Source organism: Physeter macrocephalus, chromosome 6 (assembly GCF_002837175.3).
Source record: "Physeter macrocephalus isolate SW-GA chromosome 6, ASM283717v5, whole genome shotgun sequence".
Taxonomy (NCBI): Eukaryota; Metazoa; Chordata; class Mammalia; order Artiodactyla; family Physeteridae; genus Physeter; species Physeter macrocephalus.
In genome coordinates, this window is record NC_041219.1 from 53789771 (window position 1) to 53812136 (window position 22366).

Consider the following 22366-nt stretch of genomic DNA (forward strand, 5'->3'; position numbering starts at 1 on the left):
AGTGCTGAGTGGGACTTGTCAGCTAGAGGGGCTGCAGCTGAGTTGTTCTGCTGGGTGGACTCCGACATCTCCTCAGCGCTTTCTTCTCCAGGCTAGTCTGCTCTGCCAGCCTGAAGGATGCTGGGGGATGTTCAGATCTCCAGCCTAGAGAGTACAGGCCTAGGGGCTGTGCTGTGAGAACAAGTGGGAAGACAGCTGGGGCGTCTCAGCCCCATCGTCCCCCCGCCATCCTGCTCTGGGTTGTGCCAGCCATGACCCCCATCCAGAGAGCATCCCCATCCAGACATCCCTCTGTCTTCAACAGAGGACAGCCCTCCACCCATCTCTGCCTGGTGCCGCTGGGTTGCACAGAGGCAGGCTCTCTCCGGTGAGCTCTGGATTCAGCTCCAACCTTAACCCACCACCGTGGTCCAGGAAGGCTTTGGTTCTAGGGTGTTGTCGACATTAACACTGCTTTAAAAGAGGCGCCAAGGATGCCCTCACCTTCCAGAGCCAAGCTTAGACAATGCGTAGGTGCTCACATCCAACTGTGATGCATCTATGGAGAAAGACCTGGTCGAGGGTGTGTGTGTTGATCACCATCAACTTCACTGGGGCTGGAAAACATGACGGAAACTAGAGGACCAGGGAAGCCTCTGCAAAATCGTCAAAGAGGCAAAGCCCCGTAACATGCACGGTTGGGTGCAGCCGTATGGTTGTTAAGGACCACGGCAAAGACTCCCAGGCCCAATATGTCATCAAAGAATATTTCAAACACAAAAAGTGAACAAACGAGAACCTAGCCCTCAAATATACACGTATATATATACACACACATATATGGTTGCTGTTGTCTTCTTTTCCATTCATTTTATCTCTGTGGTTTATGCCTTTTTTAAAGATTCCTTCACCGTAATTTTAGCGTGGTTTGGGAAGAGAGCATTCAATCACAATTTCTAAACTACTCTGTTTTTTTCCCTCATTACCATATCACTTTATTCTATTTTTATAAAACATCACATCTACTCAGGAGAGTGCATAAAACATATTTTTACAGATTAATGAATAATTGCAAAGCAAACTCTCCCGCGAGGAAAGAGCATAGACTGAGCTAGACTCTGGATGAGACACCCCGGCCTCGGGGTGAGGGGGATGGAGGCCCCAGGGAGCGGGGTCTGCCGGCTTCCACTTCTCCTGCCTGTGACCCCTGCCCACGGTCCCCTGTGTCTGGCGGATCCCAGGGCATTGCAGCTGTAACAGGAAATGCCAACTCCAGACCCAAACCCGGGCTCCCGGCTGGGAAATCCGTGTCCTTCCTGGAGTCTGTCGCGGCCATGCTGACCACACCCCCCCAACTCCTCGCTGCCCCGATGTGGCCGGTGTCCCCAAGACACATCCTGCACCCCCTTGCCCCGTCCACCCCCCGTCTCCGGCCCCCAGTCGCAGCCTGCCAGGAGGACTGCTTGGCTGTTTTGTCTGTTCAGTCGGGCCTGTCACAGCTAAGCCTCCAGTTGTCAGGAAGCACCAAGATTCCCAAACGGAGAACCTACAGGAAAGCCCTCTGGGGAGGCCTGTTGTGGGGTTTTACATGGGAAACGTCCCTGGCCAGAGAAGAGGCCTCAGGAGCATCCCTGGGGGAAAGGCAGAGTCTTCCTTTCTTCTTGAATTTAAAAGAACTTCCACCCAGCATTTTGGGAGGCAGGGATCATCCAGGATGCTGAGAGGGCGGCTGAGGTTGTGGGCCTTGGAGGGACCCCACGATTAGTCAGCTCTTCTGAGATAGTGAGTAGCTCGTATTTTGCCAAGCACGTTCCAACTGTCTTACTCGTGGACCACGCCTGCACGCGAAGAAGGCGGGCACCAGGCCCTTGCCCCACCCCCGCCCCGGAAGGGAAATGAGAGGATGAGGATGAGAACACAGTCCCTGGGCCTTCCTGGCACGGAGCCCACCCACCTTCCCCCGCCTCAGGCGAGGGGGCCTCCAGCCACAGAAGGACAAGCACTGTGCAATTCCATTCGGAGGGACCAGAGGAGCCAGATTCAGAGACGGACGGCAGGAAGGGGGGTTGCCGGGCCTAAGGGGAGGTGGGGGCCATGAGTGTTCAGGGGGACAGAGTCTCCTTCTGGGAAGGTGACAAGGTCCTGGGGATGATGGTGGTGAGCGTCACACAGCAGCGTGGACGTGCTTCCGGCCCCCGAACCGCACGTACGCTTCAGAAGGGGTAAAATGGTAAATTTCACGTTAGGTACGTTTCACCACAATTTCTTTAAGAGGAGCCTCCAAGCTGCAACGGAGACTAAGGCAAGCAGAGCGCTTCTCCACCACGAGGCCGCCGACGTCCGAGACTCTCAGGACCGAGGGCCCGTCCGTCAGGCAAATGGCCAAAGGCTGTTTCAGGACCAACAGACACAGGCTGGGGGAAAGGGGGCCGAGTGCTCCACGGACCCCCCAGACGTGAAAATTTATGATGAAACGTAGATGAGGAGTGAGGCCTCTCCTGCCCTTCGCTCTGCTGGTCTGGGCCACGTTGACCAGGCTAGGCGGCCGGACCCCCAAACTGTTTTTTCTGGAACTGACCCCTTGCGCCTTCATCTTCCTCCCGGGGTTAATCGGTCACACTTCCCAGCGCTGGGAGAATCCGGGCGGATGACAGCCCTCGAATCACCCAACGCGAAGGGCCGTGGGACCCAGCGCCAGCGGGACTGACCGCCCTCCCCTAGGGGCACACGGGTCCCACACGGGAGCTGGGACGCAAGAGAAGGGAGAAACTTCGTGCTTCCTCTGCTACCGGGTTCTGGCGACCAGCTTTTCACGTCACGTGACCTTGGCCTTCTTATCCAGCCGCTGTCTTTTGTTTTCTTTAGAACCAAAGTTCCCAAGAAGCAAGGAACAACCTGAGTTATAAATCGCACTGTAGTGACAGAGACCAAAATAACCTCGTGAGTGGCTGATCAGCTCCCGGGGGGGAGGGGGGAGGTTGGGGGGAGGTAGGAGTGACAGCCCCGCGCCCACCAGCGCCGGCGCCCAGGCACCTCTCATGGCCGCCCCACCCTCAAGGCGATGCTTTGGTCAGCAGTATCCAAAGTGTCTCATCGCCAGGGCTGTGTTCACCCCTGCAGGGAGGTGGGGAAGGAGGGGCGGGCACACCCACTTCCGCTGGCATCCCGGTCGCCAGAACTTCGCCACCACTGCCCCCCACTAACCACGAGGGAGGCTGGGCCCTGGACTCCCGGCCGTCCCGAGCCAGCGGAAAACGCCGGCAATGAAAGATGGGAGAACAGACACCGGGTGACAGCAGTCGTTTCTGTCATCAGCCACGCCCACTTTCGTAGGAACAGCCCTCACCATACGCACACACACACGGTCGACGGGGAGGTGGCTGAAAGGGGACAGAGCCTCCGATGATGTTCTCAAGCTCAGGGACCATCACTCAATTTGAGACGAGATACTGAGCTCCAACTAGAAACATGAGGGTTTAGGAGCCGCCCAGAGAGGCTGGTGGTCCGTGGTCCACCGGGCGGTTCGGGCCCCCAAGGAGACACGAGTGCGGGACACACGGAGGTAACGAGCTGCTGAAACGGCCTCTGCCTGTGCTCTGGCCCAGCCACCGCGAGTGAGGATGGATGCCCGGGGGTCCCCGGCCGACGTACGTGGGGTGGAGGGAACGCGCCTAATGTGTCCCCCTGAGTGGGCTGGTGTCACCCCCACCCTCCTGCAGCCCCCTCACCATGAAGGAGGCCAAGACAAGGTACAAATCTCCCTTCTTCATCGAGACGTTTCTGCAAACCGGCCCTGAGCCAGGCCCACCTCTCACCCCGATGAGAGCTGGGGATGTACAGGCCTCCCCGCCAGACCCCGACCTGGACCCCGAAAAGGATGTGATGGGAGCAGAGTCCAAAGCCGGGGACTCTTCTACCCAGAGCTGCTTCTGAACAGGGAAAGTCTGGTTTGCTGCTGCTACTCACACCTGCGTGACCGCCCCCGAGTGCCGAGCACAGCTCAGCCTGCAGACACGGCCCTGCGGTCGGCCCCCAGCCACCCCCAAACCCGCTTCCTGGCTACCACTGGCCAGCCAGGCGTGCACACGGAACGCTGGCTGTAGCACAGGTGACTTCAATGTTCCTGAGGCCTGAGCAAAATCTTACTTAGCCTCAGTTTCCTTACAAAGTCAGGGAATTCAAGTTGATGATCTTCCAGTTTTCTTTTAGCTCCAGTGATCCATAAACCTCTATTCCTCCCACACGACCGGTGGAGTCTGCTCTGAACAAAGCGCACGAGCCCAATGGAACCCAGTGGAATCTGTGACGGTTACTCACCTCCCCCGCCACAGTCATCCAAGACAGACCAACAGCGCACTCAAGCGTGAGAGGCACACCAACACAAAGGACGCTCGCGGGCCCCCAAGGCGCGGCGGCCTCAGGCCCTTGGCACCTGCCAGGGGGAACATTTACCAGTGCAGCTCCCACGTCACCCTCCCAAGAGGCGAACTCCAAGCGCCCCGTCGACAGTGAAAGTCATCGTGAAGAGGTCCAGGAAACAGGCGCGTAGAGACAGTTCCCCGTGAGAAGGAGAGACGCAGAAGGAAACTGAAAACCCAAACCTGCCGGTGAAACTTTGACTCTGTGTCACTGTCTTTAAAACACCAACATAAATAAGCGTTCACGGCACGCGGGCCCACACGTCCTCCACCAAACGCCCTTCCGTCAGAACCCACAGAGGCAATGACACGAGCCTTACCTGTTTTAAAGCCACCTAACTTTCTCGAGGAGGGGAATGCGTGACTGTCACCACTGTCGCCCTGTGGCCTGGGAGCCCAGCGTGGACGTCACCACGGGCAGGACGTCACCACGGAAACAGGCTCTTCCCCCTCGGGGGTGGGCATTCCTCATCCTCTGCTCCATCCCCAGGGGGCTGGGGGGCTGGGGGAGGAGGGACACTCTTACTCCTTGAGTCCTGTGGTCCGTCCGTTACCGTTAACGCGTCTGCTTCCAAGCAGGGGCTCCTCTAGAGACCCGGGTCAAGACCCCCGACCTGCTCTGCTTCACTTACACTGCACCCAGACTCTGACTCGACCTGCAAGCTCCAGGCAGCCACACCCAGGGCTGACCACCAGCCCCCCTGCCACATGGGGGCCCCCCCAGCTGACGCAGAGGCTGCTGGCCCGTTCCTCTCCCTCCAGCCAGATTCCGTCACCACAGCTCTCTACTGCCCATCCTCCTTGCTGGGTCCCTGCTCCTGCCACGTGGTCTCTGTGGCCCAGATCCCCCCACAGCCTGGATCCTCCGCCTGGCCTCCGTGACGCGTAAGGCTGGGCTGGTTCCTTCAACGCTGCCTGCTCTCGGGATCCCTGAGCCGCTGGCAGTGCCCACGTGCCCCTGTTCTGGGGTCTTCCCCAGCCTGGACCCACACACACCCTGCGGGGCTGGGCTCCCACGTCTAGGCCCCGCCTGCTGCCCTCAGCTGACGCCAGCCTCTCCCCGGGCATCTCAGGCCCCTGTCTCTTCCCCCAGAGCAGTCCTGATCCCAGAAACTTTCTGCTGTGGTGGACAGTTCATAAACGGTCAGGAAAATTAAGGGATTGTTGAAAACCAGAAAAGGCAGCAGCCTACTCTCTGCTGCTAGAAGATTCCTACAGCTGGGCTTTTCCTAGACGCCTGCCTTCCGAACACCATCAGCAGAGGCAACTCTTGCAATGGAAACGTTAAATGGGTCGTGAGCTTTTTAAGTGAGTCCAGGAGAAAGGACCGTGACGTTCCGTGCTGCTCGCCAGGCCTGTCTCTCCTCTGCTCGGCTGGGAGCCTGGAATGGATGCATACCGGCCCGGCAGGCATCTGAACACGTGCGTTTATCCGAGCATTTCCAAAGGGTCAGGAGAACAAAGCACACGGTACCAAGATGGGTCAGAGCTGCCCTTTCTTCCTCGGTCTCAGACATTCAAACACCCTTTGGGAGCTCTCAGGTCCAGCAAACTCATCAGTTTCCAAGTTTATCCCACATGAGGCCCTAATGACACCTGGCAAGGCTTCTGCCGCTGCTCAGGTGGCCGCCAACACCACATCTTCCCAGATGCAAGACATCATTGCCCAGAGAACCCTGGGAAAAAGCCAGTCCCCTGTGGCATCTCCCCTGGAAAGGCCAAGAGCAAATTTCAGGGTTGGTCCAGACGGGGGGCCCCCAAGGGCCGAGGGAGGGGAGCCTCACTGCTGGGCTCAGAAACACACGCCCTCCCCTCCTTGGGCCCCTTTGGGGACATATCTGGGGTGGACGTGGGGGCAAGCGCTCCGTACACTGGAAAGAACGAGCACTCAGAGTCACACGGAGCGTGGTTCAAAGCCCCGCATCCTCCCTGCGTGGCCCTGGCGAGGTCACCTCGCCTCTAAACCTGCTTCCCTGTTTGCAGACTAGAGCTGGAAACTGCAGAGCTGTGGACTCGCCGTCACGGCTAGGGTTCCTGGCATGGGTCACCTGCTCCAGAATTATAAGAGTGGTGGCCGTTATTAGTCTGATGAAAGGAAGATGTGACTCAGGATGCAGGGACAGTAATACCAGAGCCCCGGCCTGGCAGCGGAGAGTCCGGTTAAACCCGCCAGCGGGAACGGCGGGGTCAACACGTGAGCAGCGGTTGGAAGACACTCGCGTTCCGGCGCTCCTCGCCCATAAGCAGGACCAGTGTCTCCATGGCAGGCCCTTTCCATGGAATATTTTAGTATGAAGGCAGAGCTGATGCTTCCAAAGAGGCTGTCAGGCAGGAGGGCGTTCATTTCACGAGAGATTTACCCGAGATTTCTCAGGTCACGCAGGTGATGGGTTTGCTGCAAAGTGATGTATGTGGGCTGTTTCCCTGCTCCTTCTCTGCTCTAAAGGCCCTTCAGAGACTTCTTTATGATTTTATAATGCTAATTCCTTCAGAGAGTTTTGAACGATTTGACAGGTTTTATATAAGTGTGTGTGTGTGCGCGCGCGCGCACGTGTGAACACAAAAACAATAAAAAAGCCCCAGAAGTTGCACAAATGTATCCCCATGTCCAGCATCCTCCTAACTGCTCCCAGATGTGCTGGCGGCACGTTGCTTTCCAAGCGGACCCCGCATGACCGACGCTGGTAATCTGAGGATCGGAAGTCAAGAACACAGAAACCCGTGTGTTCAGGGTGAATTTTTCAAAATGATTCTCCTGGGAGAAAACCTGCTGCCTGGTTAATTACCCAAAGACATCCCCCAAAGTCCTGGGAAGGCAGCCGAAGTCTCCCTTCGCTCTGTAATTCACGTCTTGTCTCCTGCCAGTCTGGCCATGGTGCTTTCATGATTTCCTTCTCGATTCCTCTGTCCTGAGACATGCTTTCTCTCCTCTCTCTGCCCCGCCCCGCTCCCCCCGGGAATCCCGAGCCCCATTCCACTTTTCCCTCCAGCATCTCACCTTCCTGCCTTCGCTCCACGACGAGCCAGCGGAGATGACCTAACACTCGCCACAAAGAGGCAGCCGTCCCCAGGAAGCGTTTAATAGCACATAACTTTGGTGAAGCCCCGACACCGATACAGTAAAGCCAAGGGTCCGCCGTGCCGGATTTGGCATTTCACGCCCCAAGGTTACCCGAGGAAGCCGTCAGTAAGCCTCACGTCAGATGCACATCGCGCAGGACGAAGGCAGCATCCGGAAGGAGGCCGGCAACGGCAGCTTTACCTTTACCTTCTCCCCCGCTGCACCCTGCTGCCATCGGCCCGCCTCTCTGGTCGGCCCCCTCTTTTGAAATTTAGCCTAAACTGCTCAATTCCTTTGGAGCTTCTCAAACACTAAGCAAGAGAATCTCAGCGTCTTTGGGGCCACCCTGTCTCCGTGACCTGCGCTCGTTTCCCTGGATGCCATCCTGGTTCTTGAGACTGAATCGTGTCGACGTGGAGACGGGAAGACGGGGTGGGTGTGCTGACGGGACCTCCAGCGACGTGAATGTGCCTTGGTCCCAGGGGACCCGTCTGCCCTCTGCCTACATCTGGGCGGACTCTGGTGGCCCTCCCCCCGCCCCCCGCGTCCCCCAACACCTGGCCCTACGTGGGTCCCGTGAACCCTTAGACCTTTACCGTGAAAGGTTCCGGGCCTGAAAAGTCACGTGCAAATCACCACAAAACGCCTCTGATAAAGGAAGAAAAGGGGACGAGGGGGACAGGATGGGGTCTCGTGATGCTCTCCCCACCAGCAGGTAAACAAGACGCGGGGTTGAGAGCAGAAAGCCATCTCTTCAAGCTTAATGGGACAACGGATAATTAAACGCCATCAATGAGCAGAAGCGTGGAAGGGCTTTCCAGATGGTTCTGCGTCTGTCTGGGCCCTGCCCTTCCCAAAGACCTCCACCCTGCGCCCTCGGTTATCTTTTCACACGAAATCCTGACTCCCCACCAGGCCCCCCGCCCCCTGCCTGACACAGCTACTTAGCAAACACTTATTTGACTAACGATGATCGCGAGAAGGTGATTCTGATTCTGATGATTCTGACGATTCCTGACAATGACTAGAATTTTGGAGCAAGAAAGGCCTGGAGAGGCTCTAAAGCACCGACCCCCATCTCTCCTGGCTTTATGTGATTCTCTCGTGGAGTCCCCTCACCTGAATCAGATCCTAAACCCCTCAAGGGCGGGGACCCTGCTCGGCCTCCCCTGCTCCGCCTGGTCCCCGGTCCGCACACCCATGGTACCCGAGCGGTGACAGAGCCTCGGGGTGACCGCGCACCCTCTCTCCTTTGTCGCCAGCCGACGGTAGCATTCAGAGGCACTGCGTAATCAAAACAACGACACTTTCCATCTGAATAACGCCTCACGGTTTTCAAAGGGCTTCTAGAAGCGTCCTCTCTGATGAGACGAGGCTCCTCTCGGGAAGCCCACCCGTAAGTTCAGCACAGTTCTCGCCGAGTAGCAAGTGGAAACCGTGGCTCGGGAGGCTGGGAAGCTGCAAGGGCAGCGCGTCTGGTCCCCGCTGGCAGCTGCTCCAGGCACGGGGCCACCGGGCAGGGCCCACTGGGAAAATCCAGGCAAGAAACACAATCGCAGGGAAACCCACAGCTGCGTCCAAACCCCACGCTCTGCAACACTGGGTGTTTATAGCCACGAAGCCCACCCAGCGACTCCCCACGACGGCTCCGTGACCCGAGGCCCCTGCCCACTGCCTGGCGTGTCCACAGATGGCAGTTGAGTGAGCAAACGATAAAACAATAAATGAACGTGCAAAAAAACGAATAAACCGACAGTACAAGGTGCGCCGTCACTGGAAATGTAACCAAGAGATGTCGGTCGAATCTAATGGATGCGCACATTTAAGAAAAGCTGATTTGATTTACAGAATCACAAACGTCTGAGATAAAACAGCTCTGACGTCAGCAAAGGCAACCAGAGTAAACGAAGAATTTTATTATTTCTCTCCAAGAGGCCAAACCCAAGATGCCTACATTGGAGAAAAGGAAAAGAAAACAAATTATTCACGCAGAAAACCCTCCTGATTCCCAAAGGATAAAAATGACTATAAAAAAATTTTTTTTTTTACAAAAATGAACAAGCTTTACTAAAAATGGGGGCTACAGGGAGAAAAAGAGGACTTTGGCAACTGAGGATTTCAAATCGTCCTCAGAGGTAAGAAATGACATCAGGCTGCATCTTCCCGAAGGGAAAACACGCTTTAAACGCAGGAACCTTGGTGTATAATTGAGTTTCCTGCTGAACAGACCTCACAAAGTGGCAGAGAGGTGAGCGGTCTGCTCAGTTCTGTCCTCCCAGAATCCTCTCCTTGTACCTGAGGAGCGGTGTGACCTTCCTTCAGGCGGCCACATCTAACCCTTCCTCCTCACTCTCAACCCCTTTGAGTCAGCAAGTCTCAAGTTTCATCACCTAGGGGCCGCTTCGGCAGGATTACCAATCCCACCATCGACCCTAAAACATTTTTTCATCACAATTTAAGAGACTCTATGATACAGCTCCCCCCTTCCATGCAATCGAGTGACCCTAAGTTTGGGTTTGGTTCTTTCAGTAGCGTCAGCAAAATATTTACTTAAAACAAACGTAGTCACGCCCGAACATAAATATTTTAGAGACCAATTATAACCGAACAGTTCATGTTTTAATGAGATGCCGGTACCTCTCGCCCTTAGAATGATGCCTCTCGAGGGCGTCTGTCTTAAGCACAGCTGCGTCTTACACGTAGCAGGTGCCCAGTAAGGAACCGTCGGGGAACGAATGCTGATCACGCCAAGGATGGTCTCAGGCTGACCTTTGGGAACCCACGTTTGTATGTCAAAGCCGTACCTTCTGCAAGGAATCCTACTCCTGTTGTTCCGACCCGGGACCTCGTCACTCGGACCATAGGTCTAGCCAATTCCCCCACACGCTTTGGGCTTCACTCGAGAGCAACGTCTCCCAGGAAAACCTTTTCTATCACTTTTCCACCCTCCAGTTCACACGAATCACTGCCTCTAGGGCCTTCACTAATCATACTAGAATCTCAGAATCCTACATTTAGCCCCTCACTTTCCCCGACGTCCTAGCTCCGCTCTCCCCACACGTGGGCGCCAACGCTTCTGCCTCGTGAGCCCAGCCGGCGCTGACCACCCGGCGCTGGCCACGGGCGACCGCAGGCCTCAGCGCATCTGCGTTTGGGTGGACCGGCCCGCCAGCTACCATGGTCATCGTCCTCCGACGCTGCCACACCGGTGATTACAGGTTTACAGTCAGATGTCTTCAGGCAACTTTAAAGTGAAGACACACTTGCAGCATATAAGTAGCACGTCCTGCTGGAGGAGGGGCAGGGGGATGGGAAGTCAGAGTAAGTTTGGGACAAGCATCCCCTCGGGTATAACTAGTCGGCCTCACACCCGCAAAAGCCAGGAACCCCGCGTTAAACTCTTCTCACCAAAGTTCTCTAAAGTTCCCCCCGGAACGCCATCTGAGAGGAGCACGGGGGACACCAAGGGTTGCCCCGATTTTCCTCCTTTGTGGTGGATTCCTAGCAATAATTTTGTGATTATCTGATTATTCTGACTATCCCCCGCCCCCGCCAGCCTGTGCGGGCCTCTCATTCACGTGCTCTTGGGTGGCCTGGCAGGGGACGGGGGTGGACCGGGAGCCACCTCTGGCCCCCTCGCCTTTCTCCGTAAGGCCCGCCCGTCCCACCATCGCCCGCAGGGCCTGACCGGGGTGAGTCCAGCCCCTGGAAGGATCTGCAGAAGCCCGTGCAGCCCCTCCGGCCCCTCTGGCCGGGCCTAACCCTAACCCTTACTCTCCAGGCCTCACCCTGTTCCCAAGGACTCAGAGACGGGCCCGTCCCGACCCTGCCCACGGGCCCAGAGCGTGGACGGACAAGCCCGCGTTCGCGATGGTTCCGTGTGTTTGAGGAGGCCGGGCGGGAGGCAGGGCCAGGCACAGGGATCCTTGCAGCCGCCCCTGCTGCGCCGGGGACCCGGACCGGTGGCCCACGAGGGGTCCCACGCGTGGGGAGGGAGGGTCCCCCCCCTCCTGCCTCTCTCGGCTCCGCAGGCCGTGGCCGCCCCGCTGCATCCAGCCTGGAAAAGGCAGGAAGTAAATCCGGAGCGTGGCTCTGAGCTCGCTAGCATCCCTACGCCACCTTGAGAGGAGGCCGAGGGAAAGTTCACGGGAGGAGATGCCAGGAAAGGGGCCGATGTGCCAGGCCGAGCGTATCTGTCTGTTCCCATGACAACAGGGGCGACCGTCATCGTGAGAACTCAGCTCCACCCGTGGCCGCTGGCATTTCCACCTTCTCGTCTGGGCCCAGCCTCGACTGCACGGGGAGAGGCACCACCTCTGGTGCACGGCCGAGAAGCCCCGAGTCCAGGAAGCAGAGCGACAAGCCCGCTCGCGATGGAGCCGGAACGCGGGTCGGGGACCCCAGCGCGGCCCCGTCACACCTGCCTGTGCCGTGGGCGTCGCAGCCCCTGCTCCCCACCTGCCGCGCCTCCTGGACGGCACCGGCGAGGGGCTCCAGGGCTGCCCCCCCGACCCACAGACACAACACCCCACCCCCCGGGGGTCACTGGTGAAGAGACCCCCACGTCTGTCACACACACGCTGGGGGTCGGCCTTGGGGGGCCACGGGGCGTTCAGGCTCGGGAGCCGCACACCTGGGCCGGAACCCCAGCTCCGCCGCGTCGTAGCTGTGCGGCCTGGGGCCAGTTAATTCACGTCTCTGGGCCTCCTCCTCCTCCTCTCTAAGACGGAGCGGCCCTAACAGTCCCCTGGTCTCCGGGGGGCGTTGAGAGGACCGGGCGAGTCAACGCTGACTCGGAAGGCTGCCTGCAGTACGGGGGGGGCGTTACTATTATTACCAGTTGCACGGCAGACCTAACAACTTCAGTCACACAGAAACCAGCGAGAACAAAGGGAATAAAGAGGGGAAGGGCTCCCGAGAAGCCGAGAGCTACGTCCTCAGATGCAGAAATTACAGCGAACGCGCTCTGCTTGTAGCGACCTGCTCAGCCCGCTCCCTCGTCTCTCCGCGCACGCCGGAAGGCTCTGCTGACCCGGTGCCAGGCCCGCGGGGCGGGCGGTGAACACCCCGAGGGCCGGGGCCGAGCCGGCAGGCACCCGCAGCGGTCGGGGCTCCCGGGCATCGCGCAGGGCCCCCCCAGACCCCAGCTCTGGGACCCGGCGCATCCTCCACCCTCCCGACGGCTTCACAGCAGGCTCAACACGCGGGGTGTCGAAGGGTGGCACGGTCCCGAGAAGGGATGCAACGTGCTCGGAATTTCCTTTCAAGGATCCAGGGATTTGGATTTTATATTCGAGAAAGGCTTCCCTCCAATATACTTAAATTAAGAGGAGCCTGGTGCAGGAAAGGGGTTCCATCACATAGAGCGTGAATGTATATATGCTGTGTGTGTGGAACATTTCCCCCCAAATGAAAACAAACGGATAAAACGGAGCAAGAGGCGCCCCGTACTTAGACTTCAAAGCCCCGTCCGGGGGCAGGTGCGGAGCAGGCGGTGCCTCTCCCTCTGAAACCTTCCGGGAGGGGGAGCCCCCGCCCGTGGCAGACGCCTGGTCTCTGGTGCGGCCACCCTGCCGCCCTGGCCTCCCCAGGCTGCCCGTCCCCTCTCCTGAGGACGCCGGTCCTTGGGGCAAATTTTCTCTGCTGTGGGTGGTTCTAAGCAGGCGCCGTCTGTGCCGAGGTGGGGAAAGGTGGCCCCCCGCCGCCCGGTCCAGGGAGCCCTGGCACCTGAGCACACCACGAGGCGCAGCTGTCGCCTGACGGTTATAAGGACACACGCCTGCGTCCACACCGCAGTGTCTGCGTTTCCAGGCACCTCATCTCCCTTCTCTGAGTATCAGTATCCTCGTCTGTGAAATGGGACCACAGGAAGGTCTCGTAGGGTCCTCGTCATGCTCAAATGACTAAGACACACACAGCACTGGGGTGTCTGCACGTGGAGCAAAGGTATAAACAGGGCCCATTATCACTGAGTTACAGGCTCCAGGTTCCACAACACAGTCATCTGCCTAACTCTGGTCACCCAGCATGTACCAAGTGTATCGTGCAACAGAACCAAGTTGCTTTTTTTTAAAAAATACCAGTTAATGTCGACCCAGGCGGGGTGTTTAATCTTCGAAGTGTCTTCCCATCCCCACCCCATGCTCACAGCAGCCCCGCACGACGTTCCAGGGAACAGGGCTGGGGCCCCCACGCCCTCACACGTGAGTCCACGTGACACTTGGCCCTCACTCCCCCGTCACTGTGCTCCTCTGAACTAAAGGGACACCATCTGGCTGGGCCTGTCCACTCCCCCATCCACTCACTCAACAAATATTTATCAAGAGCCTGGCATGTGCCTGGCCAAAGGCACCGGGGCCAGGGCAGCATCCGACGGCGGGGGCGGCGGGGAGGAATGCTCCACCCTCAAGAAAACAAGTAAGTAGATATGATCATTTACTCTTGTGGGGATTAGAAACCGTGTTTGCAAAGCACTGGCTCCTGGTGGCCACTCGGCAAAGGTAATTATTACGACTAGGCAGGTTTCCAGGCCCCACCTGCCGGAAGAGCGACAAACAGAAAGTTCAGGGACTGGCGGGAGGCCCCCAGTGCAGGCCTCTCCTCCCAGGCCAGCGCCCGCAAGCCCGGCCCCCGAATGGCTTGCCGGTCCCACCTTACGCCCCCGTCCCACCCAGAGCCGCTCCGTGGACCCTCGGGGGGGCGGGGGCTCCCTCGGCGAAGCGCCTCCCCGAGGCCCGCGCGCGCCACTGGCGGGACTGGCTGTGACGCGGGGCCCAGCTGGCTCCCTATCCGCCAGCAACCGTGCGCGCGTCTCACGCGCCTGCTCTGTGCGGAGTGAGCGTCTGGTGCCCGGGGACCACGCCTGCGCGGGAGTGGCCCGACTCTCGTCTGCCGCGTGACTCGTCTCGCCCTCGAGCAAACCCCGCGATGAAGGAACGCCCGGCTCGCGGCAGGAGGGCGAGGCCGGAGCCACGCGGCCCAACCCATCCCGGGGCTCGGGCCCTAAACGCGGACCCTCGGGGCGTCCTCAGCCCAGCACGGCCTGGAAGGGGACCCCACAGGGACCCCAGAGGCTCGGGCGTGGCCGGCCCCTGAGCTGACCGGGAGGGACACCGGGTTGTTCCAGACGCAGTTGCTCGGTGTGTGTGGGGGGGCGGCGAGGGGGGACGGTTGGCCTCTCAGGCCACCAGGGCTGTCCCTCGGGGCCCCTTCTCTAGCCGCGAGGCCTCTCTGCTTCCCCCCCGTGCAGTGAGACCACGGGGCTGGGCAGCTCAGATGCCCATCTCCCGGGCGAGGTGTGCAGAAACAACAGCCTCTGGGTCTCCTCGCCCACAAAAGCTGTCCCGAAGGGCCCGGGGTGACCTCTCCAGGACAGGACGGAGGCCCCCAGTTTCCGGCTGCAAGCTCTCCGGGCGGGCGGCGCACACAGCCTGTGCGGGCACTGCTCGAAGGGCCCAAGGGCCTTAGCTGATGACCCGCCCACCCAGCCTCGGCGGCTGTCCCCGTTTCACAGCCTAAATGGGAAACCCGACACCCCAGCCTTCTCCTCGGCACTTGGGGGGGGCCCCTCTGACGAGCCCCCTGCAGCGCCCCGCCCCCGGCCCCCCATGACTCTTTCTCTGGCCTCTCCTCCTCCCCCCACCTCCGGGTACGGCCTGGCTCTGGCTCCAGAAAGTACACAGCCCTGTTCTCTGCACAAGGTCAAATGCCAAATATGTTCTCTTAATATTCCGGCCCAAGCCAAGTCTGCGCCGACTTCAGGGTTTGCAGGGAGCTGGGAGTTTTCCATACGCGATGAGTCTGCCCTGCTGGCACCAGAGGTCAAGACACATCATCCGATTTACCTGCAGGGCAGCGGCTACCAGAGGGAGGGGTTCACAGCGCTATTTACACCGGATGCTCTGCGTGCCAGGTGGCCCTGCCAGTACCGAGACTGTGAATAATGCAGAGAGAGCCGTCGTGTCACAGGCCAGTTCACGTTTTTTTCTGCCCCACTAGCACCAGGAAAAGATAACAAAGTTGACGGATTTGGGTGCAACGGTGTATGTTACATGGAGCATAAAACAACCGGACTTTTACTTAAATAATGAGAAGAAGACTTTTAAAAAATTCCATACTGGAACACTTTTCGCCTCTTGGAAAGAGGAGAAAGTAAAGTGCTAGGCAAACAACGGGGATTGCACTCAGCAGGTGGAGGAGGAACGGGGTGGAGAGAAGGGAGCCATGAGCCAGCGGGGGGCGGCTGTGGACCCGCGGGGGTGTGAGGGGACCTCCTCCTCCTGGACTGCGAGTGACTTTGCTAAACAGATTATTCTTGAACCCCATGGAGGGGAAACCTCCGGGGAGCCGCTGTGTTCCCTCTCTGCCTGGATCTAGAGAGAGCCAGGGGAGAGGACTGACAGGGACCCACTCGCAGGACGGCCAACGTGCTGGTCGCTTTTCCCAAAGAGCAGCCCGCGGCCCCCAGCAGCAGGAGCGCCGGGGGGGGGGGGCGCATTAAACACACCGACGCCTGGGCGCCCACCCCGCTGGGCTCCCGGCCTGGGCTCCGCAGGTGGGGCCTGGGACTCTGCATTGTAGCCTCAGCCCAGGTAATCCGTAGGCACTGAGGTCCTAGGGCCTCTGCTGTAGGTGCAGCATCGTTCCCTCCTCAGAGCAGGACGCTGGAACTGCAATTTCTTGTTTTAAAAAAGGTATGGGGCTTCCCTGGTGGCGCAGTGGTGGAGAGTCCGCCTGCCGATGCAGGGGACACGGGTTCGTGCCCCGGTCCAGGAAGCCGGTCCGGGAAGATCCCACATTCCGCGGAGCGGCTGGGCCCGTGAGCCGTGGCCGCTGAGCCTGCACGTCCGGAGCCTGTGCTCCGCAGCAGGAGAGGCCACAACAGTGAGAGGCCCGCGTACCACAAAAAAACAAAAAAAAAAAGCTATGAGAGTCACGGGAGAATTCTCAAGCTTCATTTCAGGGGCCCTTACGTGATTCGGGGGCCGCGTTCTGGCACGACAAGAACATTTTGGTGGGAGTGTTTCAGTCCTCAAAGCTCAACAAAGAGCCGCCTGCATCCCTGCTTCAGGGCCCCCGAGGCTGCAGACAGGACCGGCGGCCCGTCCTCCACCCAGAGACCGGAGCCCGCTCTCTACACAGTCGGCCTTGAGCTGCCAGAAAGGCAAGGAAGAACCACCACCCAGCCCCTCCTTATGTGTTTAGATCTCTGTTCCTTGAGCTTCAAAGACTCTGTCTCCTCAGTTTCTCTCCCACTCTCGCTCCCCACCCCCGTCCACCCACCCCGCACGGGCCCCGCCTCTCCCTCTGCACCTGCCGCAGGTGCAGAGCCAGGCCCGGGGCTCCTGTCCGTCCCCCCTCCCCCTCGCTCCAGCGCGAACTGCCTCTGGAGTCCTGACCTGCACCTGTCCTGTCCAATGTCTCCTCCTGCATCTTCCACGGGCTCCTCACGTAACCCCAAACCGTCCCCCTCGTTCCCTGCCCCTTAAATGTGACCTTTCCCCTGAAGTCCTTCTCCTGGCTGACGATGCCTCATGACCCCCAACACCCCCACCACAAGGAATTTTAAAAATTGCATATTCCTGGGCCACGCCGCAGAACTACTAAATCTGAGTCAGATCTTCCAAAACGTTGCAGTCGGTGTATTTCAAGCTCTCCAGGCTTTTATAATAACCAAGCGGGGTCACGAGTCACTGGTCCACCGGCCTCGCTCACGTAGGAGATGCTGATCCAAGCCTTTGGAAACAGCTTGGAGCTGGAGCCATAAGTCTAGGAACAATTTACGTAGAAAGTGAATGAAAAGCTGCAGGGGTAACTAAGCTCACCAAGGGAGAGAGCAGAAAATGAGATGGGCAGGACAGAACCCTGGTAAAAAGTTCCCATAGATGCAGGAAAAGAAGCTAGAAGACACAGGGGACATGGGAAGAGAGGTAGCAGGGGACTAAATAATAGCTGTGTCCCAAAGCCACAGTTTTGGTGAAAGTTTTGCAAAGGGGCCTCTGACCACAGAAAACGCCGCCATGAGAAGGAGGAAGGGGCGGGTCCAGATCACGACGCTCGTATTGGTTGATCCTGACCCATCAGCCAACGTGGGTTTTGCTTGGTTGTTTGTGTGAGGGGTTTTCTAACACCCTTGGCCGTCCAGTCGGTGGCCCGCCGTGCCCCAGGGAAGCTATGACTTCACGGGAAGCAAAACGGGAGTTGGACTGTGGCTCCTGAGGTCCAGGGGCGAAGGTCAGGGCACAGTCAAGTCTGGAAGACCCCAGAGGAGTCTTCTGGGTGGGGCTGTTCCAAAGATCCCAAGTTGAGACACAGGAGTGTCAGTGAGGAAACAAGAAGCAGTGAGACCGGGGGCACCCTCGAGAAGGGCCCTGAGATCTTCAGGGCGTCCCCAAACCCACAGCTCCAGGAGCCACCAGGGAGGCCTGTACCTGGGGACCTCGCGTGCTGGGGTACATGCTGCCTGCATGACCCAAGTCCGAGGCCCCTCCTGGAAGGAAGGGGTGTGGCCATTGGATGCACCATGCCAAGGGCAGTCTGTCCCCTCGGCCCCATAACACAGTGGCCCTAGAGAGGCCCGGGGACGAAGCCACAAGCCCAGGGAAGGGGAGCAAGGTGCCGAGGAGAGGGCAGAAAGGACCCAGCAGAGGCAAGGCAGACCCTTCCTCAGAAAGATTAAAGGTAAAATATTATACGTGCATGTACACAGGCGCCCACCAAAGGAAGTTCAGGGACAGAGCTCACAGAATGAGGCAAGTGCACCTGTGTGTGCATCTGTGTGTATGTGTATCTGTGGGTGTGTCTGTATATGTTTTTGTGTGCGTGTCTGTGTCTACGTGTGTGTCTGTGTACGTGTGTGTCTCTGTGTCTGTGTATGTGTGTGCCTGTGTGTCTGTATCTGTGTATATATGTGTGTGTTGTGTGTCTGTGTGTGTCTACGTATGAGTGTGTCTGTGTGTCTATGTCTATGTGTGTGTGCGTCTGTGTACGTGTGTGTATGTGTGTGTCTGTGTACATACATGTGTGTGTCTGTGTCTGTGTATGTGTGTGCCTGTGTGTCTGTATCTGTGTATATATGTGTGTGTTGTGTGTCTGTGTGTGTCTATGTATGAGTGTGTCTGTGTGTCTGTGTGTGTGTGCGTCTGTGTACGTGTGTGTGTGTACATACATGTGTGTGTCTGTGTATGTGTCTCTGTGTGTGTGTCTGTGTACATATATGTGTGTCTCTATGTCTGTGTATGTGTGTGTGTGTCTGTGTACATATATGTGTGTCTCTGTGTCTGTGTATATGTGTGTGTATGTATGTGTGTTTGTCTGTGTCTGTACATATATGTGTGTCTCTGTGTCTGTGTACATGTGCGTGCCTGTGTGTGTCTGTGTACATGGATGTGTGTCTCTGTGTCTGTGTATACACGTGTGTAGGTATGTGTGTGTGTATCTGTGTGTGTTTAGGATGGAGGAAACCCTCCATCTTCTGACCACAGTTCCTTAATCTACTGTCACCGCCCAACCCACGGCTTGAGAGAGGCAGCAGCTGCCTTAGCAACTGGAACCCCCCTCAAGCCCCCATGCTCTCCTGTGCACCCCGAATCCCTAGTATGAGGTCCCCCAAGTCCTGACCGCCCCCCACTGCCCTCCCTCCACCGTGTGGCCTCGCCCTCATCGGGGAAGACGGAAGAGCGACCAGCGGGGCAGCCTGGCCGGCACTGGGCTGCTGCTGGCAGTACCGTACCCTTTATTCAGAGCAGCTTTACTGGTACAATTTACACACCGGGAAATCCGCCCGTTGTGAGCGTATGACCTGCGATCTTCAGTAAAAGTCCACAGTTGTGCAACCATCACCCCCGCCTAGTTTCAGAGCCCATCCGTCACGCTGAGGAGTATTTTAAAGACCACGGCCCCTCGCCCCAGCCCGGAGGGCGTCCAGGGACACCCTGCTCTCCAGCCCGGAGGGGTGGGACCAGCAGCCCTCGGTCACCCAGCGCGCCCACCTGTACAGCCCCCAGTGGCCCTGCTCATCCTCCCGGACTCGGGGTGAGGGGCCGTCTCTGGGGCTAAGATGACAGCCCCCTCCTCGGTGCCTTGGCCCAGAGCTGACCCCGAGCATCACTGGCTTCCAAACGCCCCAGATTCCCTTCTAAGCGCGCAGCCGCAGGGTTCTGGGGAGGACGGGCCGGGGGGCGGGCGGAGGTGACACTCGGAGCAGAAGAGCGCCACTGCAAGAGGCTCCTGCTTTTCTAGGGGCCCTTTGGGACACCCCTCTTGTACTTCCTCTGCCACGGCAAAGATGTCCTGCCTGTTAAGAGGCAAGGTCACGCCTCAGCAGGCCGCGTGGATTGGGCCGGTGCTCTGGTTGCCGGGTCATCACTAGGCTTAAGGGCCGGCTCCGGAGCCTGACCCCACGTGCAGCCCAGGCTCACCGTGACGGCCGGGCGACGGCCGTGAGGTCTGAACGGGCGTCGGACGGACGGCCTGACGGGGCCAAAAACAAACGTCAAAGGCTGAGAAGCAGAAGAACTGACTCTCCCGTGACATCACAAGAAGCCGGCGACAGCAGGAGGAGGCCCGGTTCCCTCCTGCTTCTTCCAGAAACTATCACCAGACAGTCCCGTGTCACCAGAGGAAGCAGCCAACGACGGCGGAAGATGCGCTTTTGGGGGGTCACGTGAGAAGCTTTGGTGTCCTGGCAGGGGAGAGGAGAGGGACAGGACTTCCCCCCAAGCCTGCAGCTGAGGCATCCCGGGGCGTCCGGCTCTGCCAGCTGCATTCCAAGGCTCTCCTCCCGTGCCCAGACGGCGCAAGGGCCTTTGTGATGACTTCACGCTCAGCCCAAAGTAAACGCCCTCCACACTTTTTCCATGGACACATTCTCACCCCAAACTGCCAGCACCGGCCTCCCAACCAACCAGAGGGAAAGCCGCCTTTCCCAAGAACAGAAAACCTTTCTAACTAAATAGTACATCTTGGCTGCAAAAGCAAACTTGCCTAAAAGTTTCCTAGAAATTACTTCTCGCGCACCGATCCTATAGATCACCTGAGCGAACCTCACCAGCGGAATGAAGGCCCTGGAAACAAACACGATGGAGGATCCAGAAGGCACACTCGCTCCCGCAAACACCTGCCCTTCAAGGCTGCAGGTGTGCTGAGCAGCCCCAGGCCGCCGCCCAGAACTCACGCTCACGTGCGCCCTGCTCGCAACCGCCTGGCTGCGAAGGTATCTCTCAAAACAGGCCGAGATGAGACAGGTGCCCGTTTCAGTAACGAGCTAGAGCCCTCGGGATCCAAGCTCGGCTGGCTTTTGGACCGTCAGACACGTTCCAGCTTGAATCCGCGTGATCCAAGCTCAGGCCTCCGCCGACGCGGCAACGCAGACGCAGCGGTGCACTTACCAGGTTGGAGTTGGTGGCGTTGGAGTCGTCCTCTGGAAAGGGAATATAGATGGCTAAGGCCACGCAGTTGGCAAAAATAGTCAGTAAGATAATGATTTCAAACGGCCTGGGAAGGGAGTTAAGGAAGTTAATGCCACGGAAGCACCAGTGAGACAAACATACACAGATGGATGTTTCAAAACTGAATCAAAGATTCATCGGATCTTGTTTAAACAATACATTCCAAGCCCCTTGTATTCTGAAAAGAAACACATGCCTTGTTAAGTGCTTCTAATGGGCTCCGCCAAGATTTTCCCTAATATGTCAAAAGCAGTGGAGGCCAGGCGCGTGCCAGAGTAAACACAGGTTTCTAAAACTTTTTTCCCTTCTTTTATTTATTTAGATTTGCCCTGGACTTCATTTTCCCTCATGTGCGCTCAGGGTTGCTTTGAAAGATCGAGGCCTGCTCCAGCCGGGGCTCGCCACCCGCAGAGGCCCGCACCGGGGCCCGACCCAGCTTGGCAGGGCGAGAGGCGGGCCCCCTGGGATTCAAGGCAGAGACTTGACTTGAAGACGTTTCAGTGACATTTGGAGAGAGGATTTTCAATCTTTTAACTTGAAATTTCGAGTCTGTTTTTTCTTCCTCCTTATTCTCTGCTTGCAAAGAGCCTGAAGGTGGCCAGGGGCTCCGGACGCCCAGGGGCACAGCAGCGTGTGCTGCACACGCAGGGGACGGCAGCTCTGTGCAGGGGCCCAGAGCCTCTTCAGTCTGCGGAGGCCCTGCCTGCGATGAGGCGGCCTGTGTCCCAGGGCCTCTTGACTTGCCCGCGGCTTGTGCCAGGCGCTGGAGGGGATGAGCCAAGGTTCGCCCCTCCCAGCAATCAGGGAGGTCCTTGTGCCCGGATCTTCTGCGCCGAAATATCAGGGCAGACACATTCTCGAGAGAAAAATGAGCAACTGTGATAACAGCCCTTCCACCCTGCACCCTCAACTGAAGGCCAGAGAAGGGGGCTTCAGAAGAAGGGCCCGGTTCATGCTCTTCCAGCCCCGTCTCCCCACCTCCCAACACGGCCGAGTTTCCAACCTAGTCTGTGGAGCCTCACAGGAGGAGGAAGAGGAGGATGGCATTCCTGGAGAAAGGGACCACCTCCATCTGCAGGGAAACCTGCACTCACAAAGCTAACGAACCCTGAAGCAGGAAGAGACCTTGGAGGTGGTCTGGTCCAAACTCCTGAGGCCCAGAAAGCCTGAGAAACATTCCCCAGACCCACATCAGGCACGGACCAGCCAGGACCAGAACCCAGACCTGCGCCCACCGAGTCCACTGTCCACTCCTCTGCCACGGATGGCCCCAGACCTGTGTCATCAGGGCAGCTCGGGGCCTGGAAGGAAGCGGTGATTCTCTAGTCCAGGGCCTCCCGGCTACAGCTCCCCTCGGCTACAGGTCCCCTCGGCCCAAGGGCAGAGCTGGGGGTCCACTGCCGTTGTCTGCATGGGCCTTGATGTCCAGAAGATGGCCTGCAGTGCACCGCCCAGCCCCC

At 58.3% G+C, this 22366-nt stretch overlaps 1 protein-coding gene across 2 annotated transcripts in view; it reads right to left on the minus strand.

Moving 5' to 3' along the window:
- Positions 1–22366, minus strand: part of CACNA1C (calcium voltage-gated channel subunit alpha1 C) — a 477743-nt gene that overhangs the window by 403138 nt on the left and 52239 nt on the right. For both annotated transcript variants that reach the window (XM_024128968.3, XM_028490773.2), the window contains exon 3: positions 20847–20952. In XM_024128968.3, the coding sequence (XP_023984736.2) occupies positions 20847–20952 (106 nt within the window). The remainder of the gene's footprint in view (positions 1–20846; positions 20953–22366) is intronic.